The 20,471-nt window shown below is 45.7% G+C and overlaps 1 protein-coding gene across 1 annotated transcript in view; it reads left to right on the top strand.

Moving 5' to 3' along the window:
- The window catches only part of ENTREP1 (endosomal transmembrane epsin interactor 1), a gene marked incomplete at both ends in the record, with an annotated part of 53,043 nt that overhangs the window by 6,262 nt on the left and 26,310 nt on the right, over positions 1–20,471 (top strand). Inside the window, 5 exon segments of the mRNA XM_081929473.1 lie at positions 859–915; positions 1,639–1,731; positions 3,443–3,571; positions 4,594–4,701; positions 4,822–4,955. Coding sequence (XP_081785599.1) covers positions 859–915; positions 1,639–1,731; positions 3,443–3,571; positions 4,594–4,701; positions 4,822–4,955 — 521 coding nt within the window.

Raw genomic sequence — 20,471 nt, forward strand, 5'->3', positions numbered from 1 at the left:
GAACATAAAGGCCTGTTAAAGATAAAATTCTCTAAAAGTTTGCCAGTCCACCACCTGTTTTTGCTTCCTGGTTAAAAGCATTCCGTGATAGAATTAGATGAACATCCTTTTATGTTTAAATTTAAATTTTAAATGTGTGTTTTAATCTCTGCTTGGAAATGGATCTTTTTTTTTTTTACATGTATATGCTTACTCAACTGAAGAGCAAAAGAAATAGTGGAACAAATTTTGGTTCTATTAGCAAAGCAGGAAAATTGGCATCCTACATTCAGCACTGAAACTGCTTTTCTGTATTTTACTAGTACAGTCATACCTCGGGTTGAATGCGTTCGAGTTGCGCTCCGCGGCAACTCGGAAGTAACGGAGCATGTTACTTCGGGGTTTCACCGCTTGCGCATGCGCAGACACTCAAAATGACGTCATGCGCAGAAGCGCCGAAACGTGACCCGTGCAGACGTGCGGACACGGGTTACGTTTGCTTCTAGATGCGAATGGGGCTCCAGAACGGATCCCGTTCGCATCTAGAGGTACCACTGTAGAGCTTAAAATGTGTGGAATACCCTTGAAATTAAAGGGAACAGTGGGAGTCCTCTACTGTCCCCATTCCTCTTCAATAGACCATCCAGGTGTGAAGAGTTGTGTGCTTGGGAGGGTGCACACGTGTGTTACAGGCAGCACACTGAATTGATCAGATATGTATTCCTATTGTGACCCAGTCAGTGGGTCATGAGCTCCTACCTTTTTAATCAGAATTTTGTCACTGCTCTTTTAGAGCTTCACAGTTAGAGCTATTCAACATGCAAATGATGGGTGAGGAACTCTCACTTCTTAATAACTATTTGTTTTTTATTGTTCCAGGTAATTTTATCAGGAATTATAGGATTAACCACATGGAAGAGACCAATGATAATTCTGGTATGTGTTGGTTAATATGTTCTGGTTTGGTTATAGCACAATGATTTATTGTCCAACTAATGCTGTTCTATAGAATTTGTGTGGGTGAAATATTGAATCCACTTACTTGTGAGTAGTGTCAAGAAGATTATTTGCAATAAGAACAAAAACCCTCTTGAATTAATTAGAAAAGAAAGATCTCTACACAGTAGATCAATACTTTCTGCACTAAGAAATGCAAACTGACAGAAAACCCTATCTGTATCCAATGTTATACATTATATTAGCCTGGTAATTTTTAGATAAGCATGAAATATACTTGGAAACAAATTACCGTATTTTTTGCTCTATGGGACGCACTTTTTCCCCTCCAAAAATGAAGGGGAAATGTGTGTGCGTCCTATGGGGTGAATGCAGGCTCCCTGACTTCATTGATAGCAACGCAAAACCTTCGAAGCCTGTGCTCCGGAGGCTTCGCGTTGCTTTCGCTGAAGCCAGAAGAGTCTGCTCTTTGAGGCTGGCGGTGGGGGAAAGCAGTGCTTCCCCCCCACCACCAGCCCCACATGCTCGGTTGAAAAGCCCGCAGGAGCCATGCACTCTTTAAAGGGTACACGGCTCCTGTGGGCTTTTGTGGGAGATGGGGGAATTCCCCCACCTCCTGCAAAAGCGTGCAAAAGCCACGCCCACAGGAGGGAGAAGGGACTAACTCGGCCAGTCAGTCCCTTCTCCCTCCTTGGGGAAAAGCCCCCAAGAGCGGGGTGCGTGGCTTTTGCGGGCTTTTCTACGAGGTGGGATTCATCCTGGGATGCCAAGGTGCTCAACACTAGATGTGATCTGGTGAGGAGACAATTTACCTGATTTGTGTCTGAAGCATGACTGTAGATGACTGTGCTTGTCATGTAAAGCTTTACCGTGCCAGGAGACTTAGAAGTGCAAGCATTGTATATACAAACTATAAAGCAAACTATACCTCCCTCCAATACTAACTAAGGCTGCAGTCCTAAGTTTGTTTTCTCAGAAGTAAGAAGTCAATTTAGTTAACAGGCTTACTGCCAGGTAAGTGGAGTTCGGATTGCAGTCTAATTACCGGTATATCCTATTATGTTTTGCTCTCTCAACAAAAAAGTGGCTTAGAAAAGGAATAACAGTAACCATATTATCAAATAATAAACAGATTAATTCGTGGATCTATAGATTATCTGTGTTCAGATACCAAGTCTGTACTCCTATTTCCATAAGCCTTTGGCTTACTTGCTTAGTCCTTATCTCCCTGAGCATAAAAATACGCATTATGCAAAACATGGAGAATACTAAAAAGAACATACCCATGTGGTGTTCAGGCCCTAAATTATTTGGATCACAGTAGATGTCCATTACATTGGTAATGAGAATGTTGATACAAAGCTTTCTCAAAGAGGAGAAGGGATGATCTGAAGGAACCACATTTGGTGTCCATTTGGGGCCAAATAATCCTAATTTATAGTCTAATGGAAGAATGCCTCAGCATGCTTTATATTTTGCTAAAGCTGGCAAAGAACACTGGCAAGCTATGATTTGAGCAGTTGCTTTGAACATGGATTAGCTTTCAGTTCTGGTTTGAATATAATGGCAGTTTAGGATTATATCAGACCAGGAAACACTAAGTCCTTCATGAGAAGAGAAGAAGGGGGAGCTCTTCTATTGTTTATTTGGACTTAAGAGTTATAGGAGGGTGGTGCTTCTTAACCACATGCCCAGCTCAGGGGCTGATGGCATACCCTTCGACATTCTCTGATGAAAATAGGGACGTCCTAAGGGAAAGTGGGACATTCTGGGACCACATCAGAAACTGGGATGTCTTCTGTAAATCTGGGAATGTCCCTGAAAAATAGGGACACTTGGAGGGTCTGTGATGGACCCCAGCACCTTTGGCCGGTGAGAGCAATGGGGATACCCTGGATGTGGTTCACATCCTAAGCGGACTCCTTAACATTAGTCTACCCCATCTGACTCTGTGCTTACAGCAAACCTGCGTTCATCTGTAAACAATAAAGTTGTGGCCAAATTTGAACCCAGTGTATGTTTTCTGTTTTATTTGCTGTTCATACACCCTTCTATACGGGACGCAGGTGGCGCTGTCGGTCCCAGCTCCTGCCAACCTAGCAGTTCGTAAGCACGTCAAAGTGCAAATAGATAAATTTCCCAGCGGGAAGGTATACGGCGTTTCTGTGCGCTGCTCTGGTTCTCCAGAAGCGTCTTAGTCATGCTGGCCACATGACCCGGAAGCTGTACGCCGGCTCCCTCGGCCAGTAAAGCGAGATGAGCGCCGCAACCCCAGAGTCGGTCACGACTGGACCTAATGGTCAGGGGTCCCTTTACACCCTACAGACCTTACACCCTTCTATGGCCTCAGTGCAACTGGGTCCACAATTTTTCCTCAAGCAATACATTTATTAGAGTCGGAAATTGCTTTATGGATTTTAATTCTTCTGTACTTCGCTTTTGCATTCAGTGCAGTATTTTTCAGTTTACTGATTCAAATTCCTCTTTACTTTTCACAATATTGAAGGCTGATGTGGGTGAAAGTAAGTTTTGTTTCTGTTGTGAAGAATTTCTGCCAGAAAAATGCACAGAGAAAGATAATGCGCTGAAGCTGTATCCTGTCCAACCATGTGGTGCAGTTCATCTTCTACTCAAGGTAAGTCGCCATGTGACATGGACTGCATTGGCAAAGAATAAACTGCAAGAAAAATGTACTTTGGCATCATGTTGTAATTTCATAAAGAACCCATTGCTCAGAATGAAAGAGGTTAACTTATAAAGTCTTGGCCTATAGAATGAGATAGCCCTTGAAAGTCGTACCTTACTTCTAGGGTATAGACGCAATCTACAAAGCAGTGGTTGCCGTTATGATATAAACAGCTTGTCCGTAGTAGTTATGGATTTTGGAATAGTTATGGATCTTTTTTAACACAGTGTGATCCCATTATCCTAGTACGGGCATCCTCCCCCATTTATGCATGTTCAATTCCTGTGCAGCTGTGCATATGTGTGGTCCCAGAATCCTGGAAGTTGGGGCAGAGACGCAAAGAGCTCCTCAGCAAAGACCCGCTATGTGGCTCACAAGGAGACGCTCCCTGGAGCCTGGAGTGGATATCCTCTTGGAGCTCTGGGAGGGCCTCCGGGCAAGCCAGAGGCTTGCTGAGGCTGCTCAACTTGACACAAGAAAAAGTTTTCCTGTGCATCAGGCAGTGGAGTAGCGTGGGGGGTGCAGGGGGGGCCGGCCGCACCGGCCGCAACATCTGGGGGTTAGGGTTAGGGGGCACAAGTCCACGGGTTAGGGGGTGCAAATTACTTGCCTTGCCCCGGGTGCTGACAACCCACGCTACGCCACTGGCGTCAGGTGAGCAGCCTCAGCGAGATTCTGGTTTCCTTAAATTTCCTGAAAAGAAATGCAGGTGACTTCCAATTTTACACAATTTCCGTGAGGTGTGCAACAGTTTGGAACATAACCCCCGTGTAAATGGAGAGACACCTGTGTTTCAGGGAGTGGAATGTAGCAAAACTTGATGCAATTAAAATGTTTCCATTTTGTTTCGGTGTGCTTTATAGAAAAAGTCCACATTTTAAAATGATGCTTATTGTCATCTGTTCTGTTGGCTCACCTTTGCATACCTTTATTATTTTTGTAGTCTTTTTTTCCTTTTTGTCGCACTACAGAAAGTTCTTTTTGCTCTCTGTGCTCTGAATGCCTTGACCACTACTGTATGCCTAGTAGCTGCTGCCCTACGTTATCTGCAGATATTTGCCACAAGAAGACCCTGCATAGTAAGTGAGTGCAGGGCACAGTTTTGTTTTCTAAAAGTGCAGAAGGAAGTCAGTCTTCCATGAATTCTGCTTGTGGTTTCAGTGCAGAAGTCTTTACAAAACAAACATTTATCTTGTCAGGAAGAGCCCCATGTTTATGTGGAAGAAGCTGAAGAACAAGGCCACGCTTCTGATCCAGAAGATTTTGTGCCACCAGTACCACCTCCCTCATATTTTGCTACATTTTACTCTTGTACGCCTAGGATCAATCGCAGGTAAAATGCTGAAACTCAACTTTCCCTGGATATTCTGGTTCACCAATAACTGATTTAAGCAACAGCCTTATTGCCACTTTCATTGAAATCATGATTTACATGTAACTTCTCGCACAAGTGGTACCTGCAGTAATTTTTGACTGACTTCAGATTATAATTTTGTGGTTTTCATGTAAAAACTTATTGACACTTGTTTCTGGATAAAAGATATGTAGTGATTTGTTGAAATTTGATATTATAAAGCTGCTGCCTTGAGCCACCATAAAAACTGATTGCTAGACTCCCAACTGCTTCAGCACAGAAACTCTCTGAAATAGCTTAGAGAAGGGTGAATTGATTTTAAATTTTAAAAATTCCATTTATACTGTAGATATTTCTAAATAAGGTGCATATGAATTGATTTTTCTAAGCATTAAAGCCTATTGATCAGGCTGGTGCTGCCCTTTGGCAGAGTGAGGCAGCTGCCTCAGGCAAGAGAAGCTAGACGGAGGTTGACCGCGCTGCCTGCCTTGCACCTCTTCAGCTAGCTTGCTGTCCTCAGGTGTGGTGAAGGATGCTATTTCATTGCCCGTGTTGAAATAAGAGTCAGCAGCCAGGTTGGTTTCTGTATGTGGAATAAAAATGCTGGTCTAAACTATTTGCCTCCAACCTATTTCAAAATAAAAAAGGAGTATAAAGCTTTATTGGCTGTGGAAAAAGAGGCAGTTTGAACACAACTCTTGGTCTCTGCTATTGAATGCTTCGCTAAATAATGAAGTTAAACTTTTTTGCCAACTGGTTTCTGGTATGCTCAGAAGCAACTCCCCAGCCCCTAACTGCGCTATTCCAGCCCATGTATGGGAGAACCATTATAAAACAATATTTACTGACAATATGAATTTCCCTCCCACCATATGTGACGATTATTTTGCAGAGTTGACAAAGCTCTCACTTTGGAGGCCAGTTACAGCAAAAGAAGTCTGTGCGTTAAAGGACAATCTAATGTGCCCTCAAATTATAGGCCAGTTAGTCTCCTTTCTATAATGGGAAAGCTTTATGCTTGTTTCCTCTCTGACAACTTTTTAAAATTATAATATATAATGTCTGAGGCCCAGGCTCCCTTTCGTGTGGTGGAGTCTCCTTCTTTGGAGGTCTTTAAGCAGAGGCTTGACAACCATATGTCAGGAGTGCTCTGATGGTGTTTCCTGCTTGGCAGGGGGTTGGACTTGATGGCCCTTGTGGTCTCTTCCAACTCTATGATTCTATGATAACCTTTCAACATCAGATCACTGCCTCGTGATGTTCCACTTAGCAGAGAAATACACTAGACCTCTGCAGTGAAAACTACCTGTTGCCTTTATGGATTTGAAATCTGCTTTCGACTCTGTTTCCAGATTGAAACTATGGACCAAATTACATCTGTTACTGCAGGATAAATGACTCTTCTTCCTATTAAAGCTCTGTACAGTGAAATCAAATTGCAGGTTAGATGTGGATTGCAGGGCCAACTTTTGGACTGGATTGAGTTGGCTAGGGGAGTGAGACAGGGCTGTATTTTGGCCCCCACATTGTTTAGCCTTGTACTAAATGATTTAGAGCAAAGTCTAATGGACCCAGATGGTCATCTCCCAAAAATAGGAACCAGAAAGACCCATTTTTTGCTAAATGCAGGCGATGCATCCATCCTCTTTCGTTTCAGACCTGGCTTGAAATACCAACTAAGAAAGTTCTCAGATTACTGTTCTGTAAACAGGTTATCCATCAACTCTGAGAAATCCAATATTTTGGTCCTCGAGAAAAGATATGCCCCTTGTAAATGGGTACTAGATAGCCATAATCTAGAGCAGACTAAATACTTCCGGTACCTAGGGCTGTTGTTTCACCACAATTGCCACTGGCAGACTATCTGTTAGAAGGTGGAGATGAGAAAATTTGCTATACTCTGTTTCTTTTTCACAAAGGGAGGTCACTATGTTCCATCAGCGATAAGGCTGTGCAATTGGTGCTGTGCAATGCCAGGTCCATAGGCAACAAAACCGTCACCATGCGTGACTTTTTGTCTCGCAGGGGATTGACCTGGCTTGCGTGACGGAGACCTGGGTACGGGAAGACGAAGTAGTCTCCCTACATGAGATAACACCCACAGGTTTCTCTGTCCTCCATCAATCGCGGACTGTGGGTCGGGGGGAGGAGTAGCGTTTGTTAATCCGGGAGGATTGCTCTTTCAGAGCTCTTCCATCACCGGCGATCTCCGGATTGAATGTGTTGGTCTCGTGTGGGGCACCAAGGAGAGCTTGGCTGTCTGGCTGGTGTACCGACCACCCAGCACACCGGCAGCCACCCTGTCAGACCTGCTGGAGGTGGTGGCGAGCTGGGCCCTGGAGTTCCCAAACCTACTGGTTTTGGGAGACTTCAACGTCCATGCCGATGCCGCTCCCTCCTCACAGGCTCTGGACCTAGTGACTTCCATGGCAACACTAGGGCTCTCCCAGTTTGTTTTGGGCCCCACTCATCAAGCAGGCCACACGCTGGATCTGATCTTTGGGGCTGGCATAGATGTGATCATGCTCTCCCCTGTGGAAGTGCCATGGTCTGATCACTACGTTCTGAAAGCCAAGATTGACTTCACACTCATCCCCTGCTTGGGTGGCAAACCTATTTGGGCTCGTCCGCGAAAACAAACGGATCCTGATAGATTCCGACAAGCCTTGCGGGACCCTGCTCCTCCTGGCGACTCATTACATGACCTTGTTGAGGACTGGAATAACCGGCTCTTGGCAGCTCTTGATGAGATCGTGCCTAAGCGCCCTCTGCGACCCCCATCGAAACCGGGCCTCTTGGTTTACTGAGGAGCTCCGGAAAATGAAGCAGGATCTCAGACGGCTAGAGCGAGTATGGCGACGGACTCGTGACAGAGCTTGAAGAACATCCTATAGGACGCTTATGAAAGCCTATGAGATGGCTATGAAAGCTGCTAAGAAATCTTACTTTGCAGCGGCCATTGCATCCACTAGCTCTCGCCCGGCACAACTTTTTAGAATAATTAGGTCAATAACGTCCTTAGGAAGACAACTAAATTTAAGAACAAATTCGACCCACAGCTGTGAAGCATTCGCGAGCTTTTTTGCAGAGGAAGTCCTGTTGCTCCGCCGTGACCTCCCTGCCAATTTAGATATAGTGACTGAACTGGAGGCCCTTTTGGACCATTTCGATCGGATACTCCCTGTTGATGTGGATAGATTCCTCCAAGTTGGTAGGCCCACCACCTACCTCCTTGATCCGTGCCCGTCTTGGCTGATTAGGGAGTGTCCAGATGTTGTGCGGACCCCCCTGGTTGAAATTATCAATTTGTCCCTTAGCACGGGGACATTCCCAGGGGAACTGAAGGAAGCAGTGGTGTGTCCACTCTTAAAGAAAACTTCACTAGATCCCTTAGACCTATCCAATTACCGCCAAGTTTCAAATATTCCATATCTGGGTAAGGTAATTGAGAGAGCGGTTGCTGAGCAGCTTGGTAGGTTTCTGGAGGAAACAACGGCTTTAGATCCATTTCAGTCCGGTTTCCGTCCTGGTTTTGGGACCAGGACGGCTCTGGTTGCCCTAACAGATTATCTCCGTAGACAACTGGATCGAGGCAGGTGAGAACTGCTGATTCTTCTAGATTTGTCAGCAGCCTTTGACATGGTCGATCATGATCTTCTGGACCACCGCCTCGCAGACGTGGGGATACAGGGCATAGCTCTGGCTGTGCTCTTTTATCTCTGGTCGGGCACTGAGGGTGGCACTAGGGAGGGAAATGTCACACCATTCCTTGGTGTGCGGAGTGCCACAGGGCGCAATCCTCTCCCCAATGCTTTTTAACATCTTTATGCGCCCCCTTGCCCAGATTATCCGGTGCTTTGGGCTGGGCTGTCACCAATATGCTGATGACACTCAGCTCTATCTGCTGATGGATGGCCACACCGACTCGGCCCCGAATGTACTGACCAGATGCTTGGAAGCTGTGATGGGATGGTTTTGTGGGAGCCGATTGAAACAAAATCCTTCGAAGACAGAGGTCCTATGGCTGGGTTGGGATGGCATGGGGATGAGGGACCAACTCCCTTCTCTTGCGGGGGCCCAATTAGTGCCATTGCCTTCCGTTAAGAGTTTGGGTGCAATTCTTGACGCCTCCCTTTCCACGGAGGCGCAGGTTACAGCAACAGCCAAGGCAACATTTTTCCACCTTCGCCACATCAAGCAATTGGTCCCTTACCTTTCCTGCCCCGACCTGGCCACAGTGATCCATGCGACGGTCATCTCCAGGCTTGACTACTGTAATTCATCTACGCGGGGCTGCCCTTGAAGCTGTCCCAGAAACTCCAGCGGGTGCAGAATGCTGCAGCGAGGCTCCTCACGGGGTCTCTGCCATGGGAGCATATTCACCCAGTGCTTTTCAAGCTGCACTGGCTCCCGGTGGAGTACAGGGTCAGATTTAAGGTGCTGCTTTTTACCTTTAAAGCCCTTCTCGGCCTAGGACCCTCGTACCTACGGGACCGCCTCTCCTGGTATGCCCCACGGAGAGCCTCAAGGTCCATAAGTAGCAACACCCTAGTGGTCCCGGGCCCTAAGGAAGTTAGATTGGCTTCAACCAGAGCCAGGGCCTTTTCAACTCTGGCTCCAGCCTGGTGGAACGCTCTGCCTCATGAGACCAGGGCCCTGCAGGATCTGATTTCTTTCCGCAGGGCCTGTAAGACAGAGTTGTTCCGCCTGGCCTTTGGCTTGGAGCCAATTTGATTCCCTCCCTCTCTTTCTTTTTTCTTTTACTTCTCCTTCAATGAGGCATTTTAATATTTTAATGTTTCAATATTTTAATGTTGTATTTTAAATTTTTTTTTAAGTTGTAATCATTCAACTTGTTTTTATTATTGCTTGTTAGCCGCCCTGGGGCTGGGGAGGGCGGGGTATAAATATTATTATTATTATTATTGTTGTTGTTGTTGTTGTTGTTGTTGTTGTTGTTGTTGTTGTTACTGTTATTATTATTATTATCTTTAATGCAAAATCTGTTTCCCAACTCCTTTATGCTTCAAACGTCTGGTACAATGGTCTGTTTTCTAAGTTAGATGGGTTCCAAGCTAAGTTCCCTACTTCACGTCCCAAACTGTATCCCTAACTCAGTTCTACTGTTGGAAACAGGTGAATGCCCACTCTTCACCAAAGCATGGTGGGCTGCCTTGAATTCTGGCCTGGGGAAGAGATTACTTTTGCATCTAATCAATGAGGAGTCTATCAACTCATGGTCAGAAACTATGGCCGGAAAGCCTCAATTGGTCTTTCACCATCCTTTTTACATCATCTGGGCTATGATATTCCCTTTAAATCCCTGAGGCAGAGGTTATGGGATATTTCACATAGCGATCTTCACTCTAGATTCTATGTAACCTGTGGACCGTTTGCATCTAGAATCCACTATGGCCATGATCTTCAGTTACCATCATATTTCATGAATCTGTCTGTACCTAACTATCGCCGATTATCCACCAAAGCCAGACTAAATGTATTTCCATCAGAAGTACTAAATGACAGACTGTCTGATATACCCTGTCAGAATAGGCTCTGCTTATGCTGTCAGGGTGTTGACACTATGAAGCATATTCTACTACAGTGGTACTACCTTGGTTCCCAAACTTAATCCATTCCGGAAGTCCGTTCCAAAACCAAAGCGTTCCCAAACCAAGGCATGCTTTCCCATAGAAAGTAATGCAAAATGGATTAATCCTTTTAAAACATTTAAAAACAACCCCTAAAACAGCAATTTAACATGAATTTTACTATCTAACAAGACCATTGATCCATAAAATGAAAGCAATAATCAATGTACTGTACTATAAAATAAAAAGATAGTATTGTAGATGATAAAAATTACAATTTTTTCCCCTTACTTGCACTGATGATAGTCATTGTTTGGATGGGGGGCTTTTATCCATTTCTGCAGTCACACAATCAAACAATCAATCAATCAATCAATCAGTAGCTGAACTGGGTTCCACACAGTCACAAAAACAAATTAACCGAAAAAGCCTCAAAAACAAAAATGCAAAATAAATAGCAAAAACAAAAGCGCCAAACTTAATCCGTTCCGGAAGTTTGTTTGATTTCTGAAATGTTCGAAAACCAAGGCACAGCTTCTGATTGGTGCAGGTGCCCTGGAAACAATAGCCAACAGCCTCATCAGACGTTCAGCTTCCGAGAAACGTTCAAAAACTGGAACACAGGTTTTCAGCATTTGAGAACTAAGGTGTTTTGAGTGCCAAGGCGTTTGAGAACCAAGGTACCACTGTACATTGTGAGCAGTTCAAACAAGCCAGGGATCAGTTAATTAAACCTCTGTTGGTAAACATAACTGGAAAATCTGAAACCTTCCACCTATCCTTGGAGATATGTCAAATGATACTATTCTGGCTGGGGCTAAGTTCCTCTCAGAAGTATTAAGAAACAGAAACCTACATGCTCAGATGAAGCATAGCGATCGCCTTGGAACCCTTTCCCTGTATTTCTGTTTTATTTTGCTTTTGAAAATGTTTTTTGGGTTCTTTGGACTGAAATAAAGTGTGTGTGTGTGAATGTAGTGCTATTTTATGCTATTTTGTGCAGCAAAATGTCTTAGACTTCCCTGACGTCCATTAGTATCCATATAGAACTTAAAGAAGTAACTTTCTCCTGGTGTAAACTATATACACTTTCTTATATATGTAATAGGGACGCAGGTGGTGCTGTGGGTTAAACCACAGAGCCTAGGACTTGCCAATCAGAAGGTTGGCTGTTTGAATCCCCGTGACGGGGTGAGCTCCCGTTGCTCGGTCCCTGCTCTTGTCAACCTAGCAGTTTGAAAGCACATCAAAGTACAAGTAGGTAAATAGGTACCGCTCTGGCGGGAAGGTAAACGACGTTTCTGTGCGCTGCTCTGGTTCACCAGAAGCGGCTTAGTCATGCTGGCCACATGACCTCGAAGCTGTACGCTGGCTCCCCTGGCCAATAAAGCGAGATGAGTGCCGCAGCCCCAGAGTTGGCCACGACTGGACCTAATGGTCAGGGGTCCCTTTACCTTTATATATGCAATAATAAAATTGGTTTTTGCAATTTTAGAAGATATTTCACTTTTAGAATTTTAGCAAATGGTATATGATGATATATTCATAATTATTTTTGTCAATTAGATAAAAATAATTTGTGTACTTTGTACACATAATTTACTTCAAAATATAGGCTTCTGTTCTGTTGTTCTGTTCTCTCTATTCATTCAAGGGACTGTATTTGCAGAACTTTGCAGAAGATACCGTGCTAGTTACTAGTTTAACTACCGTATTTTTCGCACCATAGGACGCACTTTTTCCCCTCCAAAAATGAAGGGGAAATGTGTGTGCGTCCTATGGTGCGAATGCAGGCTTTCGCTGAAGCCTGGAGAGTGAGAGGGGTCGGTGCGCACCAACCCCTCATGCTCTCCAGGCTTCGCACACCTCTCCGCAAGCAGCAGGAGTCCAGCGCTGGGCTCCCGCTGCTTGCGGAGAGGTGCCTGCATGCCGAAGCCTGGGCGCGCTGAGCTCAGCGCGTCCAGGCTTCGCGGACCTCTCCGCAAGCAGCGGGAGCGTTCCCGCTGCTTGCGGAGAGGTGCCTGCATGCCGAAGCCTGGGCGCACTGAGCTCAGCGCGTCCAGGCTTCGCGGACCTCTCCGCAAGCAGCGGGAGCGTTCCCGCTGCTTGCGGAGAGGTGCCTGCATGCCGAAGCCTGGGCGCGCTGAGCTCAGCGCGTCCAGGCTTCGCGGACCTCTCCGCAAGCAGCGGGAGCGTTCCCGCTGCTTGCGGAGAGGTGCCTGCATGCCGAAGCCTGGGCGCGCTGAGCTCAGCGCGTCCAGGCTTCGCGGACCTCTCCGCAAGCAGTGGGAGCGTTCCCGCTGCTTGCGGAGAGGTGCCTGCATGCCGAAGCCTGGGCGCGCTGAGCTCAGCGCGTCCAGGCTTCGCGGACCTCTCCGCAAGCAGCGGGAGTGCTCCCGCTGCTTGCGGAGAGCTGCCTGTTTGAGGGCTGGGGTCGGGGGAAGCTCTAGCACCTGGGGGGGAAATAATTTTTTCCCCTTTATTTCCCCCCCCAAAAAACTGGGTGCGCTCTATGGTCCGGTGCGCCCTATGGTGCGAAAAATACGGTATATTTTTCCATGGAGAGCAAATTTTCATGTTGTTTAGTTATTTTATAATTCGGAACTGAGTAAATAAGAAGGCATAAAAAGTGTAAAACAGGAATACAGTAATCGGTTGGTGGATTGCTCTAGTGAGATACTAAATGACATCTCTTGGGACCAGTGACTAGATACTAATACATATGATGATTTGCCAGACCCTGGTCCCCAATATCAATCCCATAATAATAAATTTAGTAAATGAGTAATTGTATCCTATAATTGTACCCTATAATGTCTGCTTTGAAACCTTGCTAGTTAACACCCTTCTCCTTCAATTGTGTTTTTTTCCAAAGACTTTCATTATCTTGGCATTCTGTTACTGATGTTTGGAGGATCTTAGCAAGGGTGGGGAATTGGATCAGGCCAAGAGGCCAGATGGTTACCCCCACTTTGGGGGTCAAGTTTGGGTGCTGCTGCCCACTTTCACCATTTTTTGTTTTTTAAATAATATTTATTCAGAGTTTCACTGTTACAAAAAAAGAAAATCATAAAAATACAACAAGAAAAAATAAAAGAAAAAAGAAAAAAGAAAAAAATACAAATCTCAAATTACATCTTTTCATTTACTTATTTCTTGGACCTCCTCACACCTCCCTTTTTGTATTCTAAGTTAATTCGTTATTCCAGCAAATTCTTCCCATATTTCTCAGTTTTAATTTAAATGATTTGTCTTAACAAAGATTTAACAACTTATTAATTAAATCCACATATCCTTTCCATCTTTTACTATATTCTGTTATTCAATTTACCTTAGTTTCTTTAATCTTATCTTGCCTAAAGTACCTTAAAATTTCAAAATTTAAGCCATGTTTATACATAACTTCTTGACTCCTTTCTACTAAAGCCAATTAGTTCCTTTCCAACATATTTCCTAATATTCCATTAGTATTACACTAATTCCAAAAGTAAAAAATAATTTTTCTTATTATAAACTTTTCCTTAATTTTAATCCAACATCCCTTCTTCCTGGTCACGGGTTATGTCAGTCCCTTCTACCCATTACATCCAGTCCATCAATCTGGTGATCTTATATCCGAGGCCCTTAAGTCTCTTCTATGCCCCTTCTGCAGATTTTCTTGTTCTTGTTTGCGCTTATGCACTTCTTTGTCTTTTGTTGATTTCTTTCGTAGTTTCTTATCATCATCTTTGTAATCCAAAAAGTAGTTTTCCAAAAAGTAGTTGTCAACCTGTTTCATAGTCCCACCAGAGTTCAGAGCTTCCTTGACTCTAGACACTTCCAGACAGACTCCAAATTCCATTGCAGCAACTTTTGCTCCTGCAGGATTTTGGATCTCTCCATTTGTGTTGTTTCAGTTGTAATCACAACTTCTTCTGTCTTCTTCTGCCCTTGGACTTGCCCTGTCGAACCAGTTTCCTGAATTGGTCACTGTATAACTTCTTTATCCTTGTTTCCTGTTAATCCATATTCGCTGGTTACAGCAGTCATCAAGTCCAACTTTTCATTCATCAAATTCATTTTCTCCTGCAGCTGCTCCAGCATAGCATTTGTCTTGCCAAGGGCAGACACCAAAACTTCCTTGCAAATCATTTCTGTTCAAGGTCAAACGTCTGGTCCCACGATCACAATCTGACAGATGTAAAGTCTCAAGTAAACTGCAACAACAGACTGACAGGCTCCCTCTAGGGGACACAATTTCTATTTGTGTCCATCTTAAAATGTATCCAACAAAGAAGATTACTTTCGATTTCAAATACTTTGTTTCTTTATAATGCAGAGATGCAGAAAGCAGCGTTGAAGTTAATTTGTTTCTCCTTTTTTAACTATCTGTCAAAATGCTCCCATTTCAATCAATGGACATCTCAAACAATTTCTGTCCTGACACCCCGTCCCCAGATTTGGGACGATGGAAACTTAAATTCCTTTACTCTCCTCCTGCAGGATTAAACAGTCAATTCCCCCCCCCCCTTTTCTCCTGCTTCCCAGGGGGTTTTCTTGGTTGTGGATGCAGGAAATTTCCAACTTTAAAATGATTTCCAGGCTATTAGATTACAAGGTCTTTGCTTTAGTCTGTTTACAAAAAGCGGAAGGCGGACTTCCTGTTTAAACCTTCCCGCTTCGTTGCCTAATTCACAAATTTAACAAGTTTCTTGATCCAATTTTCCATTTTTACTCACGGGTACTTGTTTTAGAGTCCAATTGTCATCAGGAAAAAGTCAGCGCTCTCCGGCGATGGCTGTGCGGCTTCCCTCCATGAAAGTAGCAATCGGTTCGCAGCACCGTGCTGTTCACCCCACTTCACTCCGGAGCCCCCAAAAAGGGGTTTCCTCGCGAGTAGGGGAGGCGCTCTTGGTGCTCAGCCGAACCCCACGTTCCCAGGCTTCTCCACCTGGGATTTCTAGCGGGTCCCCGCCTTCGCCATGACGGGAAGACCCAGTTTCCACGGAGCCTGTTCCTCCAGTTGGAGGAACTCCGCCATTCGCCGATGGCGCTAACCCAGAAGTCCAACTTTCACCATTTTGGTTCAGAGGCTTCTAGAATTGGTATCTGAACACCTAAAGATAGAATTCCTCACAGATGTATCTAGGATATGTATTTTCTCCCATGGAACATTATCCTCTTTTGCGAGCTGTCATATCATAGTGGATGTTTATTACCTAGTTCTGTATACAAGTATAACATGGTGCCATCCCCATTTGAATTATATGAGATGTTTTCCCTTTCATCCTGAACGGAAAGGATCTCAGCTTTCTGTAAGGAGGCAATTTGAAAGCTGCTCTGCAACCTTTCAGATGTCAAAAGACCAGCATTCTGATTCCAGGACGGTTCCCATGGAGCCTGTCCCTTCTGTACAGGCCTGACTTGTCCCAAAACATTCCCAAGTGCCTAACCAATCCAAACTCCTCCTCCCAGCACCCCTATCTCTTTCCACACACTGAGACCTCTTAGCTTTACCTCTTCTACTGTTCCTGCACATCACAGGAAGATACATTGCATATATATCTTCTTAAACTGATTGTGGAGCTACCGGCAGCAATGGACAAAATGGTTTTAAATGTTTTAATCGCTTTTAATTTGCAGCATTTTAAATGGTGGTTGTTGTTTTTTAGAATATTATATTATTTCATTATTTTATTTTTGCTTGGGGTGGGATAAGCACTGAGTCAGCACTATTGTTCCTTGCTTTGTTTTGTTTTGTTCTGTTTTGTTTTATTATTATTATTATTCTGTTAAATTATTATATAGTTTGTACTTTGCCTTTTAAGGGGAAGGGTCATGGCTGCCTGGGAGTGGGCCTCAGCCAATAGATTGGGTGGAGCAGGTTCCACAGGGGGAGATGTATTGGGACACCCGATCTCAGTGATCACGGGCAGGAGGAGGAGTTATGCTAAGACCAGACCATGTCATTACCGAGGAGGCAGGTTTAGCCGTTGTTTGAGGACTATCCCTGCCTCCAGGTCTGGTCCTGACCGGAAGGATACAGTAATCAGCAAGGGAAACCCACATGACCTGAAAGTGTTGCTGTGCAATGCCAGGTCAATGATGAATAAAACCACTGCCATCCACGACCTGATTGTGGATGGAGGATTTGATCTGGCATGTGTGACAGAGACCTGGTTGGATGAAGCAGATGGGCCTGTCCTTGCCGCTGCTTGCCCACCAGGTTTCTCTTACGCACAGCAACCCAGGTCATGTGGGCGGGGAGGGGGGGTTGCAGTGATTTTTAGGAAGTCATTAGTCTGCACCAGGCGTCCTATTGGGAAGACCCAGTTTTCTGAGTGCATGTTCTGGAAGTTGGGCAATAGGGGCAGGACAGGATTCCTACTGGTGTACCGACCTCCCCGCTGCACCAAGGATTCCCTGCCCGAGCTGCTTCAGGTCGTGGTGGATATGCTCCTGGAGACACCTAGCTTGGTTGTCCTGGGGGATTTTAACATCCATACCGACACGACCTTACAAGGAGCCGCTCGGGACTTCGTGGAAAGCATGGCCTCCATGGGGCTGTCCCTGAATAAGTCTGGCCCAACTCATAGCCACGGACATGCCTTAGACTTGGTGTTTACCTCTACGGATGTTGGTGATCTGACATTAACTAAAAGCGAAACAAAAGAAGTGCCATTGTCAGATCACTTCCTGGTGCAACTGGACTTCTCCGCAACCCTTCCCCTCCGCAGGGAGGTGGGACCGATTCAGATGGTCCGCCCCCGCCACTTAATGGATCCAATTGGCTTCCAGAGAGTGGTAGGGGATGCTTTATCCCAAGTTGATGGCCTTTCAGCTGATTCCCTGGTGGCCCGCTGGAATGCGGAGTTAACCAGGGCAATTGACTGTCTGGCTCCGAAGCGCCCTCTCCGATTGCATGGAGCCCGGACAGCCCTGTGGTTTTCCCCGGAGCTGAGGGTGATGAAACAATCGTTGAGACGGCTAGAGCGCCGGTGGCGGAAAACTCATTCTGAATCAGACCGGACACGGGTTAGAGCTCAACGTCGAGCCTACCAAGTGGCAATGGCGACGGCGAAGAGGGCCTTCTTCGCCGCCTCCATTGCATCTGCAGAAAACAGCAGCAGGAGACTTTTTCAGGTGGTTCGCAGTTTATCGGAACCACCTGTACCACCGGGGCCTGGTAGGGACCCCAAGATCTCCTGCAATGCTTTTGCAAAGTTTTTTGCAGATAAAATCGCTCAGATTCAGAAGGAGGTAGACTCCACCGTGGGAGCAGGGCCAGGGCGGGAGAGTGCTAGAGTTCTGTCTGGTCCTGTTATATGGGATCAATTCCAATCTGTTACCTCCGAGGATGTGGACAGGCTGCTTGGACGAGTGAAACCGACCACCTGTCCTTGCCCATCCTGGCTGATAAAAGCGAGCCGGGAAGCGCTGGGCGATGGGCTCTGCGGGGTGGTGAATGCTTCCCTCTGTGAGGGAGCCTTCCCAGACCCGCTGAAAGAGGCGGTCATTAAACCGCTTCTTAAAAAAAACATCTTTAGACCCGGCCAATTTGGCCAACTATCGCCCAGTCTCAAATCTGCCATTCTTGGGCAAGGTGATTGAGCGGGTGGTTGCTGAACAACTCCAAGCACGCCTGGAGGAAACGGACCATTTGGATCCCTTCCAATCGGGATTCAGGCCTCACCATGGGACTGAAACTGCCTTGGTCGCGCTGGTTGATGATCTCCGGCGGGCTAGGAACAAAGGTGAGAGCTGTTTCCTAGTTCTGCTGGATCTCTCAGCGGCCTTTGACACCATCGACCATAACATCCTTCTGGACCGTCTAGAGGGGCTGGGAGCTGGGGGCACTGTCATACAGTGGTTCCGCTCCTTCCTCCTGGGCCGTGTCCAGAAAGTGGTGGTGGGGGGTGAGTGTTCAGACCCCTGGGCTCTCACTTGTGGGGTGCCTCAGGGTTCTGTCCTCTCCTCCATGCTTTTTAATATCTATATGAAGCCGCTGGGAGAGATCATCAGGGGGTTTGGACTGGGTGTTCATCAGTATGCAGATGACACCCAGCTCTACCTCTCCTTTAAATCAGAACCAGTGAAGGCGGTGAAGGTCCTGTGTGAGTGCCTGGAGGCGGTTGGAGGTTGGATGGCGGCTAACAGATTGAGGTTGAATCCTGACAAGACAGAAGTACTGTTTCTGGGGGGACAGGAGGAGGGCAGGTGTGGAGGATTCCCTGGTCCTGAATGGGGTAACTGTGCCCCTGAAGGACCAGGTGCGCAGCCTGGGAGTCATTTTGGACTCACAGCTGTCCATGGAGGCACAGGTTAACTCTGTGTCCAGGGCAGCTGTCTACCAGCTCCACCTGGTACGCAGGCTAAGACCCTACCTCCCCGCGGACTGTCTCGCCAGAGTGGTGCATGCTCTAGTTATCTCACGCTTGGACTACTGCAACGCGCTCTACGTGGGGCTACCTTTGAAGGTGACCCGGAAACTGCAATTAATCCAGAATGCGGCAGCTAGACTGGTGACTGGGAGTGGCCGCCGGGACCACATAACACCGGTTCTGAGAGATCTGCACTGGCTCCCAGTACGTTTCCGAGCACGATTCAAAGTGTTGGTGCTGACCTTTAAAGCCCTAAACGGCCTCGGTCCTGTATACCTGAAGGAGCGTCTCCACCCCCATCGTTCAGCCCGGACACTGAGATCCAGTGCCGAGGGCCTTCTGGCGGTTCCGTCATTGCGAGAAGTGAGGCTACAGGGAACCAGACAGAGGGCCTTCTCGGTAGTGGCGCCCGCCCTGTGGAACGCCCTCCCATCAGATGTCAAAGAGATAAAGAATTACCTGACATTCAGAAAACATCTTAAGGCAGCCCTGTTCAGGGAAGTTTTTAATATGTAATGCTGTACTGTTTTTAACACTGATTGGGAGCCGCCCAGAGTGGCTGGGGAAACTCAGCCAGATGGGCGGGGTATAAATAATAAATTATTATTATTATTATTATTATTATTATTATTATTATTAAATCAATTATCTTCTAAAGCACTGAAGGAAGGAAGCTACACACAAACACTGTACTTTATACATGCTGAGCATTTCACTGCTACCTGCAATCTTGCTGTCATCCCAGTGATGAAAATACTAATTAAGTAATTGCTAATTGAGATAACACTATTAACTGTTAAGGCTTCCATAGGGGAAGAAGGATAACAAGTGAATATTTCATTAAGAGCAAGGATAAGTTCACAATTTTGTGTTGAAGTAGTATGGATTATAAGCTTTCTTTGAGAAGTGTATGTTTTACGTTTTGGTGGAACACTATTAATGTATTTTTCACTCTATAGGACGCACTTTCCCCCCTTTTGAAATTATTATTATTATTTCAAAAGGCATAATTTGTGTGTGCATGCATACTTTCCCTCCCCTTTTTTCTGCTGTTGGGTGTCTTGATAAGTCTATACCATATGTGATTATTGTTGTTCATAGACCAAAGAAACTGAAAACAAATCCAAACCTGGATCAGTCTGGGTTCCTCTTGTGTTAGCATTTCTGTCCTCTGACAGGCACAGAGGTTGCTGCTGCTGACTAGCAAGATGATGAACGGATTGAATTCAGCCCTCTCTTGCTTTCTGACCGCATGCCAAAGACTGCATCCGTTGTGACTGTAGCCTCATAGCTAGGCTCGTCAGTGGAAAGAGCCATGTCCTCTAGAGTAATAATAATAATAATAATAATTTTTATTTGTACCCCACCCTCCCCAGCCAAGGCTGGGCTCAGGGTGGCTAACAAGCAATAATAAAAACAAGTTGAATGAACACAACTTAAAAACAAGATTAAAATACGACATTGAAACATTAAAATGCAGCCTCATCACAGGAGGAGAAAGGAAAAAAGAAAGAGGGGGAGGGAATCAAATTGACTCCAAGCCA

The sequence above is a fragment of the Podarcis melisellensis genome, assembly GCF_964234715.1.
Source record: "Podarcis melisellensis genome assembly, chromosome: 11".
NCBI classification, from domain to species: domain Eukaryota; kingdom Metazoa; phylum Chordata; class Lepidosauria; order Squamata; family Lacertidae; genus Podarcis; species Podarcis melisellensis.